General features: G+C 63.9%; 2 protein-coding genes across 2 annotated transcripts in view; both read left to right on the forward strand.

The window, feature by feature from the left end:
* SORCS2 (sortilin related VPS10 domain containing receptor 2) overlaps nt 1-19800 on the forward strand; it is a 452598-nt gene extending 432798 nt beyond the window's left edge. Inside the window, exons 19-27 of the mRNA XM_053217627.1 lie at nt 2817-3003; nt 3309-3442; nt 4397-4520; nt 5747-5859; nt 6833-6958; nt 9544-9643; nt 10254-10356; nt 14591-14694; nt 17326-19800. Coding sequence (XP_053073602.1) covers nt 2817-3003; nt 3309-3442; nt 4397-4520; nt 5747-5859; nt 6833-6958; nt 9544-9643; nt 10254-10356; nt 14591-14694; nt 17326-17390 — 1056 coding nt within the window. The 3' untranslated portion in view covers nt 17391-19800. The remainder of the gene's footprint in view (nt 1-2816; nt 3004-3308; nt 3443-4396; nt 4521-5746; nt 5860-6832; nt 6959-9543; nt 9644-10253; nt 10357-14590; nt 14695-17325) is intronic.
* LOC128314289 (putative uncharacterized protein MGC34800) lies at nt 17390-17884 on the forward strand. Its single transcript, XM_053216184.1, has one exon. The coding sequence runs from the start codon at nt 17390-17392 to the stop codon at nt 17882-17884; it is 495 nt and encodes a 164-aa protein (XP_053072159.1).
* Nucleotides 19801-21396: the final 1596 nt, after the last annotated feature.

A 21396-nucleotide genomic window follows, 5' to 3' on the forward strand; every position in this document is an offset into this window, starting at 1 on the left:
CATCCCCGCGGAGGGGAGGACGGTGCCCGGCCGATGAACCGCCCATAAAAACGAGCCCCGGCCAGAACCTCACAGCTGATACCAGATCCACTCAGGACGGACGGCAGAAGTCAACGGAAGCCAGAAAACTTCCAATCCTTTAAGAAGAAGATGGAAGGCGTCCACACCGAGGGCTGGGCCACGTGTAGGCGGAGCGGACGCGGAAAGCACCTTCCGTAGACGAAATCGGGCACACCGGACCCGGGCGGGAGGCAACGCTCTTGCTCCGTGAAAGACCCTGTAAAGAAAACGAGAAGTACGTTCCGGGGAAAATACTCACACAGCTCACATCCGGCCGGGGCCGGTACCGGGAAGAAAACGACACCGCGGTTGGAAAACCGGCGGAGGCCCTCTCGTCACGACGCACCTGCGAGAGTGGCAGCATAAGGGCTGGCGGGGACGCGGAGACACGGGACCCCTCACACGTGGCCTTGGCGGAGGGGGGTGGTGATGGGACCAGAGCAGCGGACAGCAGTCTGGCAGTTTCTGACCAAGCAGAACAAGCCACCACCGCGTGACTCCGCACCCGGCGTCTGCCCCGGGACGCGCAGACTCGTGTTCACGCAGAGCCCGCCCACGGGAGTCCCGGCGGCCTTACCGCACGGGAGCCAGAAACCGGAAACGCCCAGGTGTCCTCCAGGGGGCGTCTGGTCGAACAGTGGTGCAGCCACGGCGTGGAACACGACTCCCCGGTGACAGGGAGCAGGTCACTGACACGCGTCACCACCTGGGTGAGTCTCCAGAGAATTACGCTGAGAAAAGCCAATCCCAGGGACTCCGTGCTGCCTGACTCCCTTTATAGGACCTTCTGGAAAGGACAAGATTGCAGAGACGGGGGACAGATGAGTGGCCACCAGGGAGCGGGTGGGGCTGCTGGTGGTGCCCGTGGCGGCTGGGTGGCTCTGCACCCCGGCTGCGACCGTGTCTGTGTCCCGGGTGTGAGATTGTGGTTCCAGCGGGTGTTGGCCCTGGGCGTGTGGCACGGGGCACACGGGGTCTGTGCGGGTCCTTTCGCTGCGTGGGAACTGGGGGCTGCCTCTGAACCCACCGTCCCCTCTTCCTAACATGCTCAGCAGCACACAAAAGCAGGAGCACAGGAGACACAGCAGGTGCAGGGGGCGGGGTTACGGTGGCCCAGCTCCTCTCTGCCCTTGTGTTTCCTATTTGCCGGCACTGAGGCTGGACTCCCTTCTCATCAGGGGGAAAGACGGCAAGTCCTCTTAACCGAGTAAAATGTTTGAGTAGTTCAATGTGCATTAGCCTGGCGGGTGGCCCAAGGACAGGAACGCGGGGTCCCAAGGCGGGATGCAGCGCCCGCATCCTCGAAGCCACAGGCCGGGTCCAGTCCAAGGTGCGCCTGGCTTGCAGGCTGCGGGCACAGAGGCCAAGGTGGGCTGGAGACCCCGCTCCCCTCGTCCCCGTGAGGCCGCCTGTCCACGGGGAGCACTGAACAGTGAGCCGGCCTGACCCTCCAGGTTCCAGCCCAGCATGTGGGGACAATAGAACAGCATGTGAGTAAGGTCCCCGGGCCATTGTCACAAGTGACCATGTGCTGCAAATGTAAGACAGCACATGCCTCTCTCTCAGTTTTGGAGGCTAGAAGTCTGATTTAAGGTGTTAGCAGAGCCTGGCTCCCGCTGGAGACTCCGGGGAGGGATTCTTCCCTGTCTCGTCACTTTCTTGGGTGCCGGTGTCCCTTGGCTCATGACTGAGTCCCTGCAGTCTCTGCCCTGTCACCACATGATGTCTCTTCTGTGTCCCAAAACCCCCACCTCTTCTTGAAAAGACACGGCCACTGGATGGGGCCCGTCCTACCCCAGCATGACCTCATTTTAATGGCTTCTGCAAAGACCCTGTTTCCAAATAAGGCCAAGCTCTGAGTTCCTGGGGGGGGGGGGGGGGGGAGGGGGCGTGGACTTGAGGGGGTGGATGCTGTTCAAGCCAGTGACTGTATTTGTGGAGAAAGTGAAACAAAAGGAATTTATATGAAAGGTCTCTGTAAGTTTAAGGGCTTGGCTGGCGTAAAATGAGAGGTTCGTACATGGCCAGTGCTAATTGTCGTTCTTGGTCACCGGGACAAGGTTTTCAGGGTGTTCCTGCAGGAATGGGGAGGCAGGCAGGGGAGGGAGGGGAGTGGGCATGAGACAGAATGCAAGAACGCTTTCTCGCTATGAACTGGAGAAAATCAGGGTTTTTTCCGCTGGATTTCCCATGCCTTGGTAAGGAAGCTGTGGTTCTGTGGGGACTGGCACCCCCAGTCCCGAGCGGAGACCGTCAGACGACCCCCAGCGGCTCAAACACCGGGAAGGGACAGCAGGTGCAGGGAGCTCCGTGCTGCACGGACCCTGTGCGTCCGAGCTGCGTGCTTGCTCCACGGAGAACAAGATCAAAGAAACACCCCAGAACTGCGGCGCTCGGCATCAGAGAAGGGAAAACGTTTCCCGAATTTGCTGGGAGGCCCCTGAGGAGCCTTCGTGCAGAGGATCTTTCTGGCCGTTGCCCTGAGATCCATCCGGCCCCTGGCTCAGGCCTCAGTGGGTGTCCCTTGCCCGCCGGGCCCGCCGCCCTGCTCCCACGCTCCTGCGTCTCTACAGCTCCGGGCCGCGCCTGCCCTCCTCAGCCGGAACGCCAGGCCGGAGGTCCCCGGGGCAGGCAGGTGCCTGGGGGCCCGGGCCCACGGCGTGTGAGGAAAGGAGCGAGGGAAGGAGTGAGTAGACCCGCTGCTGGCCCGTCCGCGTTACGGCCGCCCCTGAGTGGCCTCGTGGTCTCTCCCGCAGGGTGATGTCCTGACCACCAAGTACCAGGTGGACCTCGGGGATGGCTTCAAGGCCGTGTACGTGAACCTCACGTCGACCGAGGAGCCCATCCGGCACCGCTACGAGAGCCCCGGCGTCTACCGCGTGTCTGTCAGGGCAGAGAACGTGGCGGGGCACGACGAGGCGGTGCTCTTTGTCCAGGTCAACTGTAAGTCCGTCGCCCCTTTGAGGCCAAGAGTCCCTCCCCGGGGCAGAGGGCCCCGGGTCCTGGGGGGAATGCAGGGAGACCCTCGGGCCTGCTCTAGGACCCCAGTCCTCAGGATGGCAGGCCGAGGGGCAGGGAGACGGGCAGGCTGGGCTCAGGTCCACACCCCGGGTGCTCCGTGCCACGGTGGGTTTGGTGATGATGCTGGTGGAAGTGACGAAGGTGATGGTGACAGTGCCCAGTAGGCAGCCTCTGAAATGCCAGTGCCCTGACGCCGTCTAACCCCGGCCTTTCCCCGGACCCCGCAGCCCCCCTGCAGGCCCTGCACCTCGAAGTGCTTCCTGTCGTCGGCCTCAACCAGGAGGTGAACCTCACAGCCGTGCTGCTGCCCCTGAACCCCAACCTCACCGTCTTCTACTGGTGGATCGGCCACAGCCTGCAGGTGCGCTGGCCCCGGGACCCACAGGCTTGCACCTGGGTGAGAGTGGGGCCGGGCAGTGCCCCGGGGCCTGGGCAGAAGGACACAGGGTGTCCCACCAAGGGACACATGGTGGACTTGAGGTGAGCACCCACCAGCCTTTCTTCCCGAGCACCTGCTCGTGTTTGGCTGAGTCTAAGTGTGGCGGACGCCGGATAAAGTGGACCAGACACTGCCTTTTCCTGGGGAGAGAGGTGTGAACACGACAGGTGACCCGAGTTGTGATACGCATCACAGGAAGGGGGCCGGTGAGGTGTTGCGAGCTCCAGAAGATCAGGCCGTTTCTAGTCTGGGCGTTGGGTGTAGTCAGGGAAGGCTTCATGGAGGAGGGGGTCACGGGGGCCGGACCTGATCTCAGAAGCCTTCCCCAGAGCCCTGGGTTGTACCCCGTAAGCAGTGGGGAGCCACAGACAGTCGCTGGTAGGAGGGCTGGAGGGTCTCTGCGGGCAGGGCTGCCCACCTTAGCCTGGGAGCCCTCGAGACCTCAAGAGGGGCATCCTTCCCTCATTCAGTAAGCTTAGCCCTGCACCCCAGGCAGAAAGACCCCAACAGCGCTGAAGGCCCAGACACAGAAGCCGGGCGGGAGGAGCCGTAGGCCCCAGATCGCGTTTCCCTGGAATGGGGGGTGGGGTTGAGGAGGGCGCCGAGCTCCGGGTTCAAATCCCAACTCCGCTACTCCCAGCCCAGCCCTGTGAGCAGGTCTGGAAGGAAGGGGCCCCTAGGAGACTGGGTCCAGGCTGCCCTGACTTAGAGCTGGTGCCTCTGGGGGGGCCCTCCCCGTGTCCCCCCCTGCTGCCCCCATGTCCCGACCAGAGCGGGGGAGAGTGAACGTTCTGGGTGAGGCCCTGGGCAGCGGGCGGGTTGTGGGGCAGGCTCTCCCGCATGGACCTGCCCTGACCGTGCTCGTGGTCCCCGCAGCCCTTGCTCTCCCTGGAGAACTCTGTGACCACGCGGTTTGCAGACACGGGGGACGTGCGTGTGACTGTGCAGGCCGCCTGCGGAAACTCGGTGCTGCAGGACTCCAAGGTGGTCCGCGTGCTGGGTGAGCCCCCTCCCCAGGGACGGGAGGCACGTCTCGCCCTTCTCGGGAGCGCTGGGTTTGTGTGGCATCTGGTTATGCAGGGCAGCGCAGGCTAGGGAGAGGAGCCGGTGAACACAGCTCTGACGCTCCCCAGCTTCCCTGGCCTCAGTTTCCCCATCTGTAAAATGAACACAGACGAGTCTTTGTGTCCAGTGGCCCTCATGGGCCTCACACGGCACAGAAAGAGGACGTGGCTGAGTGACCGACTTATCGGGATCACCGGGTCTGCCAGCCTCCCAGCAGCCTGACCTCTCCTGCCCCCTTGTCACATGATTCTAGTTTAAAGTAAGAGGACCCCTAACATAGCCTTTACTGAGACTCCCATTCTGGATCCCACTCACTGGGGGCCCCAAGTCCCTCATGGGAGACATTTACAATAGGAGATTAATCCTAAAAATGGAAGAGAGCCCCCCTCCCAGGGTACTATTGCCCTTGTCATCACACTGATAAAACCTCATTTTGCTTACCAACAGCCTCTCCTATGGACAGCAGCCATCAGTTAAATATTTAGTGGGCCTGCCTTTGGCTGTTCCTCCATTCGCAAACACATGTGCACAGGGTCCTGAGCCCAGGGCTTTGAAATAGTCACTGCCTCCCCTGCCGTAAGCTGCTGGGTTCCCAGTTCACAAAGCGCTTGTCCCTTGGGCCGCATAGCCCCAACAAAGCCTCCTTCCTTCATGGGGCTCAGGAGGAACCTGGAGAGACTACAGCGAGCTCCTCTCACAACCACCTGCACGGGGCTCCAGAGTGGGCCTCTGGGTTGGGGACCCTGGCAAATGGGAGAGAAAGAGAAGGTGGGACCTCTGCCCTCAAGGGACTCTTACTCTGGTGGGGAGACCAGTGCCCTTGAAGTCCATGGATCCCCGGGGGAAGGGAGCCCGACCCAATGGGGTGTAGCCATCCTTGTGAGTGAACGGGGCGGAGCTCATAGGGCAGGCTTGGCGCGTGCCGGGCCCTCCCTCCCCGGTGGGCACAGGGGTTTTAATGTTCGTTATTAGGTGCCAGTCAGTGAGGTGGGCCCTGCCCCGGGCGGTGGCTGGCACAGGAAGGACTCTTGTTTTCCAAAGCGGCCCACGGGATCTGAAGCCAGGGCAGTCCTGGACTATCCAGGGTGCGTGGCCTCCTGCCGGAGGGCGGAGCCTTGCTGCCCAGGACTGACCAGCTCGCCCGTCTCTGCCACTTTTCAGACCAATTTCAGGTAGTGCCTCTGTGGTTTTCCACGGATCTGGATGTGCACAACCCCAACACCCCTGAGTGGAGAGAGGACGTCGGCCTGCTGGTGACCCGGCTGCTCTCCAAGGTGCCCCAGCCCACCCCCCCAGAGCCTCCCCAGCACCTGCGGGCGCCTCGGAGGGGCGGGGCCCCAGAGCACCGAGGGAGGGGCGGGGTGGGGCGGGGCGGGTGGAGCTGACCCGGTGACCTGGTCTTCAGGCTGTCTGCCCGGTGCTCCGGGGACAGCTAGGGCCCGCTGCCCTGGCTCTGCGGGACAGGCAGCTGGAGCGCCAGCTCACCGGGGAGGGGCAGGCCGACGTCCTCCATGCACATCGAGTGAGCACCAGCTGTTTGCACAGGACACAGTCACTGTCCTCTGATGGCCCAGAAGCTCCTTAGTATGATATTCATTTATTCACGGAGTTTCTATTCTGGGCCGGAGGCTGGAGCCAGAGAGAATCCATGTGATTGCTGCCCCTGGGGAGCCCACAGACAGCAGACCGAGGCGGTGCCCCAGGGTGGGCCTAGGCCACTCAGGGCCCTTGGTCCCTCAGTGAAGGAAAGACCAGCCCCCCACAGTCATCCAAGGCTGTCACAGGCTGAGGCCCACTCTGGCTGTGCCTCTCCTCAACCAGTTAATAATGCTGGTGATACTGTCCTGGGTGTTGAAGGCTGAATAGGAGTTTGCCAGATAGAAGTGCACAGAGTGGGATTTTCAGGAGGCAGAGGGACCCGTGGAGGCTGAGCTTTGTGGGTTGGAGGAACTATTTGGTCAGGAGCCCTGACGCCTGGGAGGAGCTTAGCCAGAGAGGGCTCTGCTCACCCTCAGTGTGAGGAATGATCTGGAGGTAGCAGGCCTGGCCTGGGGGAGGCCACTGTCAGGGGGCTACCAGGCTCGGGGGCCATCCCTGTGGGGTGCGAGGCTCAGGACTAGCTCGAAGGACAGGTGGCCAGGACTTGGACAGGCCAAGAGGAGAGAGAGGGTGTTCCTGGGGGCCCCAGAGCATGGCAGGGGACAGAGAAGACAGGCGGCTCAGGGGGGCTTGTCCGTGTCCCTGCAGGAGACCAGCGTCCCCGAGGAGCTGCTGGTGACCGTTGTAAAGCCGGGGCTGCCCACCGTGGCCGACCTGAACGTGCTCCTGCCCCCTCCCGGGCCCGCGAGGAAGAGGAATCTCACAAGTGACAAGGTATCTCCTGAGGCCGCTGGACCCAGGTTCTCCCTGCACCGCCAAGGGTTTGGTGGCCTAGTGCCCAGGGTTTGGTGGTAAGTCACAGCAAGCACAGAGTCTCGGGGGCTCTTTGTCACGTAGAGGCCCACCAGTCACTCACCAGATCACCAGTGATCTCACCAATCACTGCCTGACGCAGGTGGCCGGCTCTGCTCCCTCCGTGGCCGCACCCTTGGGACTCCGGTGGCCTCCAAGGTCACTGTGTTGGGGAATGGCAGGGCACAAGGGCACTGGGGTGGGACCACCCCCCAGGGGGACATTCCGGTGGCCAGAGCTGGTCACACTGGCCTGAGCACCCAGGGTGTGGGTCTCGGGACAGAGTGGAAATCAGCGCCCATCCACTTAGCCAATGTCCTCACTGCATGGGACAGCTTCCAGAGAATAGCCCTCATCTGGGCAGACAGAAGACCTGCCGTGTGGCGGGCACAGGATGGGGACCCAGGGATAAATTGAAGCCACTGGGGTGCCTGGGGTGGCTGTAACGCTTCCCCAAACAGACCGAAACTCGGGTGGAGGGGGAGAGCGGAAATCGGACCCAGGGCACTATAAGCACAGCCCTGTACCGAGCCGACCAGCAGGTCCCCAGAAGGTTAGGCAGGGTCAGCGTCGGGCACGGCCCCTGAGGCGCGTGCGCAGGACCGGAAATGCTCGTCCACACGCACAGGCACACAGGTGTTCACAGCAGCCCCAGAGTGGCCACGAGCCAGACGTCCACACAATGGAGTCTTATGCAGCCGTCAAAAGGGATGCGGGTCTGATCTGACACCTGCTGCCCCTGGGATGGGCCCGGCAGACGGGACGCGCAGGGGAAGCAGCCGGTCATCACCGAGGCCGCCTGCTGGATGCCTGCGTTGATGGAAATGTCCGGAAGGGGCAGGCGCACAGAGGCGGAAAGCAGGCTCCGGCTGCCAGAGGCTGGGGAGGTGCGGGGGGTGCAGACGGCTGGCAGGCACGGGTTTCCTTTGGGGATGATGAGAATGTTCTGGAGTCAGACAGCGGTGATAACTACATGACCATAAGTACCCTAAAAAGTGCCGATTTGTACGCTTGAAGAAAGCAAATGTTATCTCAAGACAAAAAAAAGAGAATCAGAAGCCCCACCCCCCTCTGGACTGGTCGTGAGACAGATGCCCCTGGAGGCCGTCTGGAAAGACTGACCAGCGCTGAGCGGGGCACAGCACAGCCCTGTGGGCGGCTGATAGCGTCTCATTTTACAGACGAGGGAAGTGGGTCTCGGCGGGGGGCACCGTCAGGACCACGGAGAGGACAGGGAGTCCCATGTCACTGTGGCTGCTCCACACCACTCCCACGCTGCCTCCTGGTTAGACGTGACTGTTGGGGCCTGGCCCACAGCGTTTCCCAAAGGGCATCCGCATCGGCACCTGAGGGCTCCCCGGCCTGCCAAGCCCCCGGCCCCTGCCGTGTCTCTGGGGGGTGGGACAGCAGAGGATTGAGAGTGACTGTACCCATTTCTCAGACAGGTAGCTAACCACAGGGGCTCCACACAGCTTGGGGAAGGCGCGGTGGGCCTCGGGGACCTCCCTCACTCGGGCCCACAGCACCCCCCGCCCACCCCGGCCCTCGAGGTGGAGAGCAGATGGGCAGATCCTGCAGGAGTCAGATGTGGGCGCTCAGGAGAGATTTGGAAGGAGATGGGGAGGGACATGGGGGAACTGTCACCCCCCTTGTCCTGAGCTGAGGGTAAACCGTGTGCCTGAGGATGGTGAAAAATCCTAGGGACCCATCACCGCACAGCATCCGCCTGGCCCTTGCCGTGTGCCAGGCACGGGGCCGGAGGCATTGACTCTTGCAGCAGAGTCCCAGACGCAGACCCCGCATTCCCAGGGAACACCGGGTGCCAAGCTGCTGTTCGTGGAGGCCGAGTTTGGCCCCCAGAATGTCTGGCACCCAAGGCATCCTGGGCACCCTGGGAAGGGGAGCCCCAGGGACCACCATCCTGTGGGAGGCCCCCTTCCCCAGCACCTGCACACCCACCTGTGCAGAGGAATGACACCTGGGCAGCCACATGGGGCAGCTGGTCCCCTTCTGAACACCAGGAAAACTCCCCCTCATTTTCCAAGAGGCCAGCCGCCCCCCACCCCATGATCCAGCAACATCACTTCCTGGGGTTGCTCTCCGTCAGGGGTGCGGTCACTCCCTGGCCCAGGTCACCTGTCCTGTCCCCATTTTGTTCTCGTCTTGGTCTTCCTCCTCTGGGAAGCCCTCCCTGACCACTGCCAGGTCTGGGGGCCTCCTGGGCTCCCCAACTTTACCACAGTCTATGGCCCCAACGAGAACGAGAGTGGTCAGGCCCCAGCTCGGTCACCTTCGTGCCCCTCTGTAGGTTCTCAGTGCAAGCTGGCAAGTATTCCCATTTTACAGATGAGGAAACTGAGACCCAAAGAAGCTGAGTGCCGCCCCCCCCCCCCCCCCCCCCCGGCAACCCTGTGGCTCTGGAGGGTCAGAGCAGATGTCTGCCCAGCTCTCCCGCTCCCTCCGGTGGCTTCCAGAGGACCCTCTCACTCTCCTCTTCTTGCTTTCAGAGACTCATGGCCATCCAGCAGGTGCTGAAGGCACAGAAGATCAGCTTCCTCCTGCGAGGTGGGGTCCGGATCCTGGTGGCCATGAGGGACACAGACACAGGTGAGAAGCAGGGGGCTTCCTTTGGCCTGGCCCGTGCTCGCCCCTGCAGGATCGAGGGGGTGTGCAACCCCCTCAGGCGACACTATTACTCCGGGGACTGGGGGCAGAGGACCCCCCAGTCACCCACCAGCTCCTCCTGGCTGGACAGTCGCCTCCAATTACAACCCAAGGCAGGGGGAGTCAGACCCAAGGGCCTTGCTCTGTCCGCAGATGCGGCACATACAGCCCTGGCTTTAACTGACATGGACATTTAGGGTCCCCGCCCCCACATGGGACCGTCCTCTCCGGTCACGCGTGTGTCCTTTCCTGTTTGGGAAAGAATCTTTGCAGAAGTGAAGAGCTTCCCTCTGCCCTGTAGAGACACGGGGCCCATCGCGAAACGTGGCAGGTTGACCGCCCGCCAGCGATTCGGTCCGCCTTCCAGAAGGAGGGTCCGGGGCCCTCGCGCACACAGCAGGAGCCCGGCGGGGGACCTGGGGCCGGGGTTGCCCCGACGCCTGCCCACGCCACTCAGCCACACCGGGAGCACCTGCCAGACCACGTCTTCCAGCCGAGGAGGCCAGGGTGGGGGACGGTGGGTCCCCACTGAGCACCACTGCTCTCCTTACAGATTCTCAGAGGCTGGGAGGCGGTGGCGGCTACTGGGCCGTGGCGGTCCTCGTGGTCATCGGACTCTTCGCGGTGGGCGTGTTCATCCTCTACAAGTTCAAAAGGCAAGGCCACCCGGCCGGCCGCTCTGGCAGGCCGGGCGTGAGGTCGGGCATCGGGCAGCGGCTTTCTGGCAGGATCCTCGATGGGCTGCGGCGGGGAGGGCGAGAGGCCAGACGGGCTCCAGGTTCCAAACGGCCGCGGTCCCGGGAGGCGGGGAGGCGGCCAGCGGCTCACAGCCCCACGACCATCTTCCACCCCCACCTCCTGTCTGCTGACATCCCAGCCTTATCTCACGTGGAGGGAGGCCCCGCCCATTTCACAGATGAGGAGATCCAGGCTCAGAGAGGTCGTGTAGTGTGCCCAGGGCCACACAGCTGGTGAACAGAGGAGGGGGATCTGAGCCGGGCTGGCCCAGACTTCCTCCCGCGCTCACCATCCCTGCCCCCAGCGCCCCAGCGCCCCAGCGAGGAGAGGGCGGGAGCTGGCGGGGGGCTCTGCTGAGGCCAGGAGGGGTTGTAAGCATAGTATGCAGTCCTCAGTGGGGACTGCGGGGACTCTCGTCCCCTGTGGGCCCCATCTGTAAAATGGGTTTAATAACCCACCATGCTGGGGCTCCAGGCCGCCCTGGAGGGGCTGGTGAAGCTGAACTTCCCCGGATCCTGGACCTGAGAATGAGCAAAATGAACCAGACGTGTCACCAGACTCATTCTTCAAAAGGCGGCTTCGAGTTGTGACCTCACTGCTTCTCCTGTCTTGATGGCTCAGGTCCAGCGGCCTCAGGGTCGCCCTTCGGGACAGTCCAAGACATGCTGACCCTTCCCTTCGTGCTCCTGTGAGGCCAAGGGTCCCTCCTCCAACCCCATCTTTCCCCCAGGCCCTGGGCCCCACTCACCCATCTCCAGACCCCTCCCAGCTCCTTTGGTTGGTCTTTTAAGTGGTGACCATATGTGCACCCCACTCCTCTGTGTGGGTCCCCAGCTTTATTGTTCCAATCGAACAGTCCCAACTGTTTATCAGTCCCAACCGAATGGGTGGCCTGAGGCGCTCTGAGAGTGTGTAACAGGGACCTGAGCTGGTCTGGAGAATCTGGGAGGACTTCCCTAAGGAGGGGATTTCTGAGTGGGGATCCTGAAGGAAAAGTAGGAACTTGCTGAGCAGAGAGGCTAGAACAGGAGCCAGGCTGTGGCCTTTCTTGGTGTCTATGCTTGTAGAGGCACTGGTTTCTGGTGGACAGGTCCACCTGGGTGTCCCCCCGCTGGCACCTCAAGTTCAAATCAAACTCGAGATCCTTGCCCCAAAAAGCCTCTCTTGGACGAAGGACACAACCCTCTGCCCGGTGCCGGGGTCAGGAACCCCACCTCCTCCCTGTCTGCTCCCTCCCCTCAGCCTGGGTGACATGGCCTGACACCCACAGCCACTCTGAAAGTGGGATTTGTCACAGCTAGGAAGTGGCCTCTGAGACCAGGATTTCTGGGGCCAAAGGCAGGGCCCCTCCCCACCCCAAACAGAGTCAGGCTAAAGCAGGTACCGGCAAAGCCCCAGGGAATGTAACTCCAGGCCCTCCCCCGGGCCGGGGCAGAAGGGCCCCCTTGCTGGCCAAGGCCCCTCCTGGGCCCCCCTGAGCAGTCGTCAGGTGCATGACAGATGCGCTTGGCGCCTTAAGAGGCAGGTCACACACCCCTGGCCTCCATGGTGTGATCGTGGGCCAGGCAGAGAGCTGCTGACTGTATTCTTATCGAGGCGGGGGTCCCGTGACTTCCGTTACAAGAGTGTTCTCGGCCTCAAAGCTCTGCCGTCTTCCCCTCCCGATGCCAGGTGTCCGAGGTCCGTGGTGCTGGCCCCAGGCCCACAGTCCACACGGGTACCAGGCTGATCCCCGAGGCTCAGCCAGGAGGGGGCCTGATGTTTACCTGGAGGCACACAGGGCTGCCTCCCAGTCCCACCCCCCACCCCCCCCCCCCCGTTAAAGGGCGTCCCTGCTCTCCCTGCACACTCCGTTCTCACTGCCCCATGCTGTGCCAAGTGCTGCAACACTTCAGTTCCCCCAAAGACGGGCCACAGCGGTGTGGCCGTGCCAGGTAGGACTCGCTCAGAGCCTCGACTTCCAGATCTGTGGAATGGGCATGCTGGTTCTCCCAAGGGTGTGAAGAGCGGGTGTCCTGCCAGCCCCCCTCTGCCGCACACGTGTGGGGTGGGGACCCGGTGTCCTGTGTATTTGCAGAGATTAAAGGAAAAAGCAGAGACTTCCAGCCACGTCTGGGTGTCCATCCTGGAGCAAACTTCACCCTGAGTGCAAGGCCCTGTCCAGACTGCAGGGCGGCCCAGCACTGAGGCAGGGGCCATTCTCCTGGGCTTCCCCTCAGGGCCTGCCTTGGCTTCCTCATTTATGAAAGGGGACTGAGAAGGAGGGGGTAGGGAAAGGGGAGGAGGAAAAGAAGAGAAGGAGAGGAGAGGAGGGGAGGGGAAGAGGGGGAGAAAGAGGGGAGAAGGAGGAGGAAGAGGAGGAAGGGAGGGGAGGAGGGGGAGGGGCAGCCCCTGCAGGTGTGTTCCTGTGTGCCCTTCTCTGGTCCCCAGGCAGTTAGCTGAGATGCCCCACCCCACGAAGGGAGGCCGGAGCCTGGGGGGAGTGGGGAGGGTGGGGATGAGTGTCAGGCTGCAGGGGTGGGGGGATGAGTGTCAGGCTGCGGGGGGGGGGGGTGGGGGGATGAGTGTCAGGCTGCAGGGGGGTGGGGGGATGAGTGTCACGCTGCAGGGGTGGGGGGATGAGTGTCAGGCTGCAGGGATGGCAGGTGAGGCACCTCTCTGAGCCGGAGCTGTGCCAGAGGCCAGCGGCTGGGCACATCCCCACCCATTTCTTTCCCCTTGGACGTCAGCACGGATGCGGGGGGTCGTTTGGACTTTGTCCAGGGCAGGGTTGGTGGGTCAAGGCCATGGAAGGGACAGAATTCCGGCCTCCTGAACTGTGTTCCTCGGACGCCCCTGAGGGCCAGAGAGCAGCTCCACAAACAGCTGGACCCGGAGGAGGGGGTGGGAGGAGGCAGAAGGGGAGGACCCGAGTGGGCCCAGAAGGTGCCCCAAACGGGGGAGGGAGGGAGTGACGGTCCACTGCCTGGCACCCTGAGGACTGTTCCTGAACTGATCACGAGCCCGGGGTTGCCTTGGAAACAGTAGAGCACGGTTAGGGGGCGGGTGGCCACTCCCGGAGCACCAGGCCCTGCAGGGAAGGCGAGACAGACTGGTGCCAGGCAGCAGAGAAATGCCTCTCGGGTCCTGAGGCCCGAGGGTCCGACACGGTACGTGCGGGTCCGGGGAGCTGGCTCCGTTCCCGGCGGCGTAGCAGTCAGCGTGGGCTGGGCTCGGCTGCCGTAACAAGCAGCCCCACGGCTCAGGGGCTCACAGCCGCCAGAGGCTGACTCCTCACTCGGGCTGTCCCCTGGGGCTGGGAGGGGCTGGCCTCCCGTAGTGGCTCAGGGGCAGGGCCATTTCGAGAAGCCGGAGGCACAGCAGAGGGAAGAGAGTTCTGGAGGGACCAAGCCATCCCGTAAGTGTTTCAGCCTGGAGATGACACGTGCCACCTTTATCCGCCCTCGGTGGGCAGAACTGTCCACGTGGTCTGGCCCAGCCCAGAGGCCTGAAGGTCACCTGCCATCCGATTGTCCCTGAAGAACGGGCAGGGCTTGGGGAGCGGCGTCCGAGAAAGCCTGCTCTTCCCGGGGGACCGCGGGCTCCTCCTGGTTTCGCTCAGGCTAACGAGGTATCGAACGGGAAGGAGGCTGGCCCAGAGGGGTGCCCAGCTGAGGCAGAGGGGGCTGTGCCCACGGTCTCCTCTCCCTCCGGCCCCAGAGGCACAGGAAATCGAGACAACACGGTCCTGGGACCCCGGCAGGACTCAGCAGGTGCCTCTCAGAGCCAGGTCGGCAGCCTGTGTCTCACGGGAAAGCGTGTCTCACCAACCCAGTCAGAGCCCAGGACGCTGGTCTCCCGGAGATGCCGGGTGACTGGGAAACACAGGACAGTAAAATACCCCCTTCCTGCAATGTGATCTCAGTCTAGGTACCAGGGGAGACAGACCGCGAGCACCCGTGCCCCGGGGCAGAGGGAAATCCAGGGCGGCAGACCTCACAGGACAGAGGGCTTGCTGGAGGAGGTGGTTTGGAGCAGACATGGGGCAAGGGACGAGATCCAGGAGCCCTGTCCGCACCACACGCGGGAGTGGTCTGGGGCGCAGCCGTCTGGGGGCTTCCGGGGGGGGCAGATGGCCTGCGCGGCACCCCGAGCCCCACCTCTGCCCCACAGGAAACGCCCCGGCAGGACCGTGTACGCCCAGATGCACAATGAGAAGGAGCAAGAAATGACGAGCCCCGTGAGCCACAGCCAAGGCGTCCAGAGCGTCATCCAGGGTGAGGAATTTATAGATGATGATCTCGACTCACAGACTCTAGGTAACACCCGTCCCAAAAACCCACCTTCCCCCCCCCCTTCCTGTGGGTCCCTGCCTGGCGGCCTCGGGCCACCAGGCACTCGGGACCCAGGGCCAGGCAGGCGGTGGCCCTCTGTCCCCTCCATCTGAGGAGGGGATGACCGGAGATTAAATCGGCGGCCTGGGGACAGCGGCCACCACATCTGGCAACGCCTGAGCGCCCCGTCCGGCGCCCCCTGGTGGGGGGGGGCTATTTGCGCGGGGAAGCTCTGCTCCCGGTGCTCCCAGCCGTCCTGTTCGCTGGAAACGAGGATTGAGGACTTCGTGAGCCTCACGCACACGGACGTAACCACCTGTGCACCGCGCTTCACAGCGGACAAAGTGCTCTGGTCGCTGTGGTCTCACTGGCTGCTGACCGTGCCTGGCGGGCAGTCCTGTCACCCCCGGCCGCTGCCCACGTGCACGGCCGTCGGCGCTCATGCTTCTCACCCACGTCCCCCAGGAGGGCAGTTCCTGTCTGCGCCCCGACTCTCGGTGGCCGGCCCCCACGTCCCCCAGGCCAGCAGCCGGAGCACAGCGGCACGGAAGACGCCCTGAGGGTGTCACTGCCGCCACGGATTGTCAGTACTCTTGGTCCGTTGTCTCCCTCTCTGTGTCTGTCCTGCCCTCAGAGCTGGGACAGGTGGAAACCAGTGTGTCACTTGTTCGGGGGTCGAGGGGTGAAGTCATTCACGCAGGCGGCACAGAACCCAGGTGGCCGACTTCGACTCCAAACCCAGGCCGGCCAGACCCCAGAGCCCGCGTCCTTCAGTTTCTCCCTAGAGCGGCCGGGGAGGCCACCCCACCTTTGTCCGTCCCCCAACCTCGGCAGGGTCCCTGCTGCGGGACGGCCAGTCATCTCCCCCCCCATCTGTGCTCCCCGAGGGTGGTGCCTCCGCCCCCTCCTGGGACGTGGTGACAGCTCTGGGTCCTGAGCCCGGCCGGGCTGAGGGACCTCGGTGAGGCAGACAAAAAAGCTGAGATTCTGAGCGGTCGCTTAGCTGAGAACCAAATTCCAGCCCGGCTATGCGGCTCCCCAGCCTGTGCCCTCCCCTCCCCCCACCGCAGCCCCCAGGCTGGGGTGCTCTCCTGTGCCTCCTCAGGGACCCCTCCACAGGTGTCTCCCCTGCTAGGGGCTCCACGGGGGCTCCACGCTGCCTCCCACATAGCCCGCCCTCCCCCCCCCCCCATGCAGGTGACCTCACAACCCGGTGTGACAGCGGCAGCTGCGCAGTCTGGGAGCCCACGGGGGTCTTCCCAAGCTCGGGTGGAGGGCGTGGGTGTCCTGGGAAGATCGAGCCCTGTTCTCCGGCCCGTGGCGTGTGTTTACCGCCAAGGTCCCGAAGAACAATCCAGAGCATAAAACTAACAGGTCATTTTGAGGGAGCGCTTAGTATGCGCCAGGTGCATTTCCCCACGTAACCCCCAGGCGGTCTTCGAAGGGCGGCGTTGAGACGCTGTGACACATGACATGTGGCAAAAGCAAGGCCACAAGGGGACGGGCCTCGATGAGGGTCTCACCCACGAGTCCGGCTGGTGGGCCCGGGGAGCCCCAGCCCGGCAGGTGCCGCAGAGCCGTCGGCCGCGCTCTCCCCGAGCACCGGACAAGGACGTGGGGGAAGGTGGCTTGCGGGCAACGCCAGGGCTGTCCCCTCCTCGCTCCAACCGGGCGGGGCCTCCGTCTCCTGATGCAGCCCCCACGCAGAGCCCTCCCCCCTCCCCTCATAGAACCCTCCCCCCCGCCCGCAGTATCCTCCCCCTGCAGAGCCCTCCCACCTCCCCGCCCAAAAAACCCTCCCCCTCCCCCTGCACAGACCTCCCCCTCGCTCCCCACAGACCCCTCCCCCCTACCCCATAGAACCCACCCCCCCCCCCGCCTGCAGAACCCTCCCCCTACAGAGCCCTCCCCCTCCCCCCACAAACCTCCCCCCTCCCACCCCGCAGAGCCCTGCCCTTCCCCCCACAGAACCCTCCCCCCGCAAAACCCTCCCCCTCCACCCACAGAACCCTCCCCCCTCCACAGAACCCTCCCCCCACAGAACCTTCCTCCCCCTCCCCGCAGAGCCCTCCCCCTCCCCCCACAGAACCCTCCCCCTCCACAGAACCCTCCTCCCCCCTCCCCACAGAGCCCTCCCCCGTCCCCCACCCAGACCCGCGTTCTGATGTCACCGCGCCCCTTCTCTCTCCTGCCGCTCACGCCGCGCCCTGCAGCGCCCGTTGCCGGGAGGGGGCGCAGTCCCTCCCGCATCCCCCTGCTGCCGCACGCCGGCCGCCCTGTCGCAGGTCAGTGGGCGCGACGCGCGTGGCCTTGGCCTCCCCTGCCGGGGCCCGCCGCTCGGTACGGCACCGGCACCGGGAGAGCCCACCCTGTCGCGCACCCAGGAGACGGAAAGACCCCCTCCCCTCCCCCCACTGCCCCGCACGGCACCACCCGCACGACTCCAGGAACCGCGGGACGCCCACCGCACGTTGGCCTCGCGGCGCTGCTGAGACCACACGCAGGGTCCCCGTCGCCCCCTGTGGCGGGGGCGAGGCGGGGGCGTGCTCACGGGCGGCCGTGTCCGTTTCCTAGGGAATCACTCCGGCGTGGTCCTGAGCATCAACTCCCGAGAGATGCACAGCTACCTGGTGAGCTGATGTCCCCCGAGGCCCGCGCCCCGGACACTCTCCTCTGCGCCGTCTCATCCCCGGAGGGCACCGGTGCTGGGACCCGCGTCCCCTCAGAGGCCTGCGGAAGCGCCACCTCGTCCAGCGACAGATGCCCCCTCTCCTCAGCTCACGCCCGCCCAGCCCGCGAGACGCACGGGGGCCTGACCCCCGACCCCCCTGGACACCAGGCGCACGGCGCCACCCGCCGCCCCCGGCCCGACCGGGCACTTCTCTGTCCCCGGGCCGCGCGTGGCTGCCCCCGCTGCGCCACAGCCCGTGGCCCCAGCCCAGGCCCGGCCGCCCTGGGGACGGGGAGGTGCGCCTGCCGGGGCCGCCGGTCACCCTGCACCGTGGGCCCCTGTCCCCGCACGGGGGGCCCCGGAGCCCCTCTTTCTTCTTCAATACCCATGGGAGGGCGGCTCCTACCTGCATGGCCTCCCTCGGCGGGGGCCGCCCTGCAGAGTCCAGAAAGTGGACTGTGACCCAGACCCCACCCCTGCCCCGGGCCCTCCCAACACAGCCCTCCGTGCCTCCCGCCGTCCGCCTCTTTTTAAACTGCAGATAATGTAAATACCTCTTTAGGTAGCTGTTTGCGTTCTGGGGGTCGGGGGCTGTTCAACTTTGTACTCTGTGGTCAGGCAGTAGCCGTCTGGGTTGCTTTGTCAGAGCCCCCTTCTCGGGACCCTTCTTTTAGTGCCGGGGTTCCAGAGGGACAGGTGCTCTGACGGCTTTGCCCCCGGAGCCCGGGCCTGCACTTCTGCAGCCGGCCAGCAGGTGGCACGCTCCCCGGGCTCCCCGCCCACCCGCTGGGGTCTCCTCCTCCCCCTGGGGCACCGCCTGGAGAAGCACCAAGGGCCCGGCGCCCCCTTACAGTTGGGGGAACCCGGGTAGGAGCCGGGGACCAGAAGAGGCTTCGGATGGCGGAACTGGAAGGGCCGTCCAGGAGCGTGCCCCTCATTTTGAAGTTGGAGAAATTGAGGCCCAGACAGGGGTGACTTTCCCACGGTCACACAGCAAGACAGTAGCAGAGGTGCCCCAGGGACTAGCCCTCTGCACCCCGGTGCACAGTGAGTCCACTCACTCACAGACGCCTAGAATCAGGGACGCTAGCCTAAGTCTACACTTGTGAATATACAGGGGGGAGGTGTTCACCTTTTGCCTTGAACCCCGAAGTCAGTAGTCTCCTCCCTCCCCCCTTCCGCCCCCCTCCTCCTCTCCCCTCCCTCCCTCCTCCCTCTCCCTTTCTCCTCCCTCCCTCCTCCCCTCCTCTTCTTCCCCCCCTCCCTCCCCCCCACTTTCCCCTCCCAGGCAGGGCTCAGGGTCTCCCCCTAGGCGATGGGGAACACCGGAGCTCAGCCTGGGAGCTCACTGGCTGCTGGTGAGTCCAGAATGAAGCCTGGGGGGCATTAACTCACTTCCCTTACAAAGGCCTGCAGGAGGGGAGACCCAGGGACAAACCCTCGTGCCCGCAACAGCCCCCAGCGCACAGGAGTCCCTCAGTGTTTGCGTGTCACAAATAGGGACTCTGAGGCCGCGAGGAGGAAGGGGTCACTGTGTGTCACACGCCAGGTGGTGGAGTCCCTCTCCCCGGGCCGCCACTCACCAGCTGGGGCTCCTGGGCCCCCTCCAGAGGTCACCCTGCAAGTTGTTCTTAAGACCCTCCTTGGGGAAGGGCTGGGGCCCAGAGACCGGGGGACGCGTCGCTGGGGAGGTCGGCGTGGGATCCCCGGCTGGCACTCTCTGGACCTTTGCCACCCCCCAGCCTGTTTGCAGTCTTCAAAGACACCTTAGGGAGCCCTGTGTCCTGCCGTCCACCCCCACCCAGCCTGCCCCATGAGCATCACACAGGGTCAGACACCTGTCGGCACCATCCAGAGCCAAGGTCACGGTCAGCATGAGTCCCCTGGACACAGTGCCCCTCCCCCACCCCAGCTCACCAGTGCCTGCAGGTGACCACCCCTTTGACCTTCCTTGACCACTCAACTTCATTCTCTCTGCTGTTTGGGTAGGGATTCTTCTCCCCCTTTAGTTATTGGTGTTTCTCTCGTATTTTACGTTATTGTTTCTATTAAGAGTATTTTGAGTGTGTGGACCCGAGAGCCTGGGAATTAGGTGGCATCTGAGATAACCTTCTACTTCTCCATCCCCATGACCATATAGATCAACATGTAGGGCTATGGATCGTCTGGTTATACATCTGAGGTTCTACGAATCTGCTGTACAGGCACCTGGGGGTAAGGTGTGGTCTGCGGTGGGCAGCTAACGCTCCATTCGACCGGGCTATGCCCACACTTGGTATATGCACATAACAAAGATGCGAAAAATCCTTTCTTATTTTTCCTTTTTAAAAATCAATAAATCACTTGTGATGCTTTTAACAGAGATTAAATGAATATAATCAGCTTTTGCCTTATTATGAAGCGATTATTCAACTCTGACATGTACACACAGGCAGGCCGCTCGGACTGTGGTCTCCAGGCCCCTGGGAGTGGGACCAGGAGCAGTTCCTAACGCTGGGAGCAGGTGGCAATGACGTTAACCTTCAGGGTCACTGGATCAGGAACATGTCACCTGCAAAGCAACGATCCTCCCCAGCAGCTTGTAAGGTCCTTGCATGCAGCTTTCATGGCTAGCGGAAGGGCCCGGAAGCATCAGCCCATTTGCCAGATGAGGAGCGGAGGCCCCGGGAGGTTGAGGGCCAGGAGGCTGACAGTGCAACACAGCACAGTCCTGGGCCCGCTGTGTCTCTCTCTCTTTTTTTTGTTTTAATTTTTTTTACATTCATTTTTGAGAGCTAGAGTGTGAGTGGGGGAGGGGCAGGAGAGGGGGAGACACGGAGTCCCACACAGGCTCCAGGTTCCGAGCGGGCAGCACAGAGCCCGACGCGGGGCTCGAACCCACGGACCGCGAGATCGTGACCTGAGCCGAGGTGGCCGCTCAAATGACCGAGGCCCCCAGACGCCCCAACCATCTCTTGATCTCGGAAGTGCCACCTGGCTTGTCTCTGAGGGGCCAGGAGGCCGGCCCCCGGCGTGTCCACAGCTGCTTGGGACCTTCAGCCGTGAGGTCTTGGGAAAACTCTTGCTTCCCTTCTCTCTTCCACGCCGAGCTTCCATACAGGCCCCTGCACATTTGCCACGTGCTCGCACCCCGTTTCCAGAAGGAGGCGAGCCTGAAGCCGTGTCCGGCCGACAGAGCATGGGGACAGGTGGGAGCCGACAGCCCGACTCCCTGGCTTTGCCCCGGAGCAGGTGCCTCAAACACCGGGAGCTCGCACACCCGGGCGTCATGGGCGCTGGAAGACAGGGCACCCTCTCCGCGGCCGTGGCCCTGGGATCGGGCTGCGGGCGCCGGGACGGGGCGGCCAGGGCAGGAGCTCACCTGCTCAGCCGCCCACCAGGAGTTCGGTTCCCACGACACTGCCTGCTTATGTGGTGGGGGAGGGGCCCCGGCAGCCGCACAGCCGCCCCTGCAGGTCCAGACAGGCCTTAGACGCGCAAACGCCCCGCGAGCCTCAGTTTGCCGCAACGATCGCCAAGCGCCGTTGGTTCCCGCTGGCTGGCAGCGGGTGGCTCAAACGCCGGGCACGGTCCCCGCCTCTCCTGGGCCGCGACCCGTTGGCTCCCCAGGCGCCTCGCTGTTGGAACGAGCTGCTGCCCGTGAGGCTCGGTGGCTTTTGGAGCCCAGGGAGCTCAGAGTCGCCAGTTCCAGGCGCTGAGTGCGCCGGCCCGGGCGCTGTCCTGACGCGTGCCCGTGACCCGCTGGCATCCCCGTAGCGTCATAATTGGTCACACACGGTTCCCGGGTTCGGCAGACGGCCCTTCCTCGCTCGTTCTAGAACGCGCCCTGGCCCGCTGCTGGGAAAACACGATCATTCACGCCGTGTGCAGCCGACACGACTGTGGCCCAAACGCTCAGCTGTGGTCACGATCCAACAGTGTCCTGGCTGAGGAGGCGGTGCCTGCCAGCACGGCGGTGAGGAGGACAAGGTGAC

The sequence above is a fragment of the Acinonyx jubatus genome, chromosome B1 (genome assembly GCF_027475565.1).
Source record: "Acinonyx jubatus isolate Ajub_Pintada_27869175 chromosome B1, VMU_Ajub_asm_v1.0, whole genome shotgun sequence".
NCBI lineage: Eukaryota > Metazoa > Chordata > Mammalia > Carnivora > Felidae > Acinonyx > Acinonyx jubatus.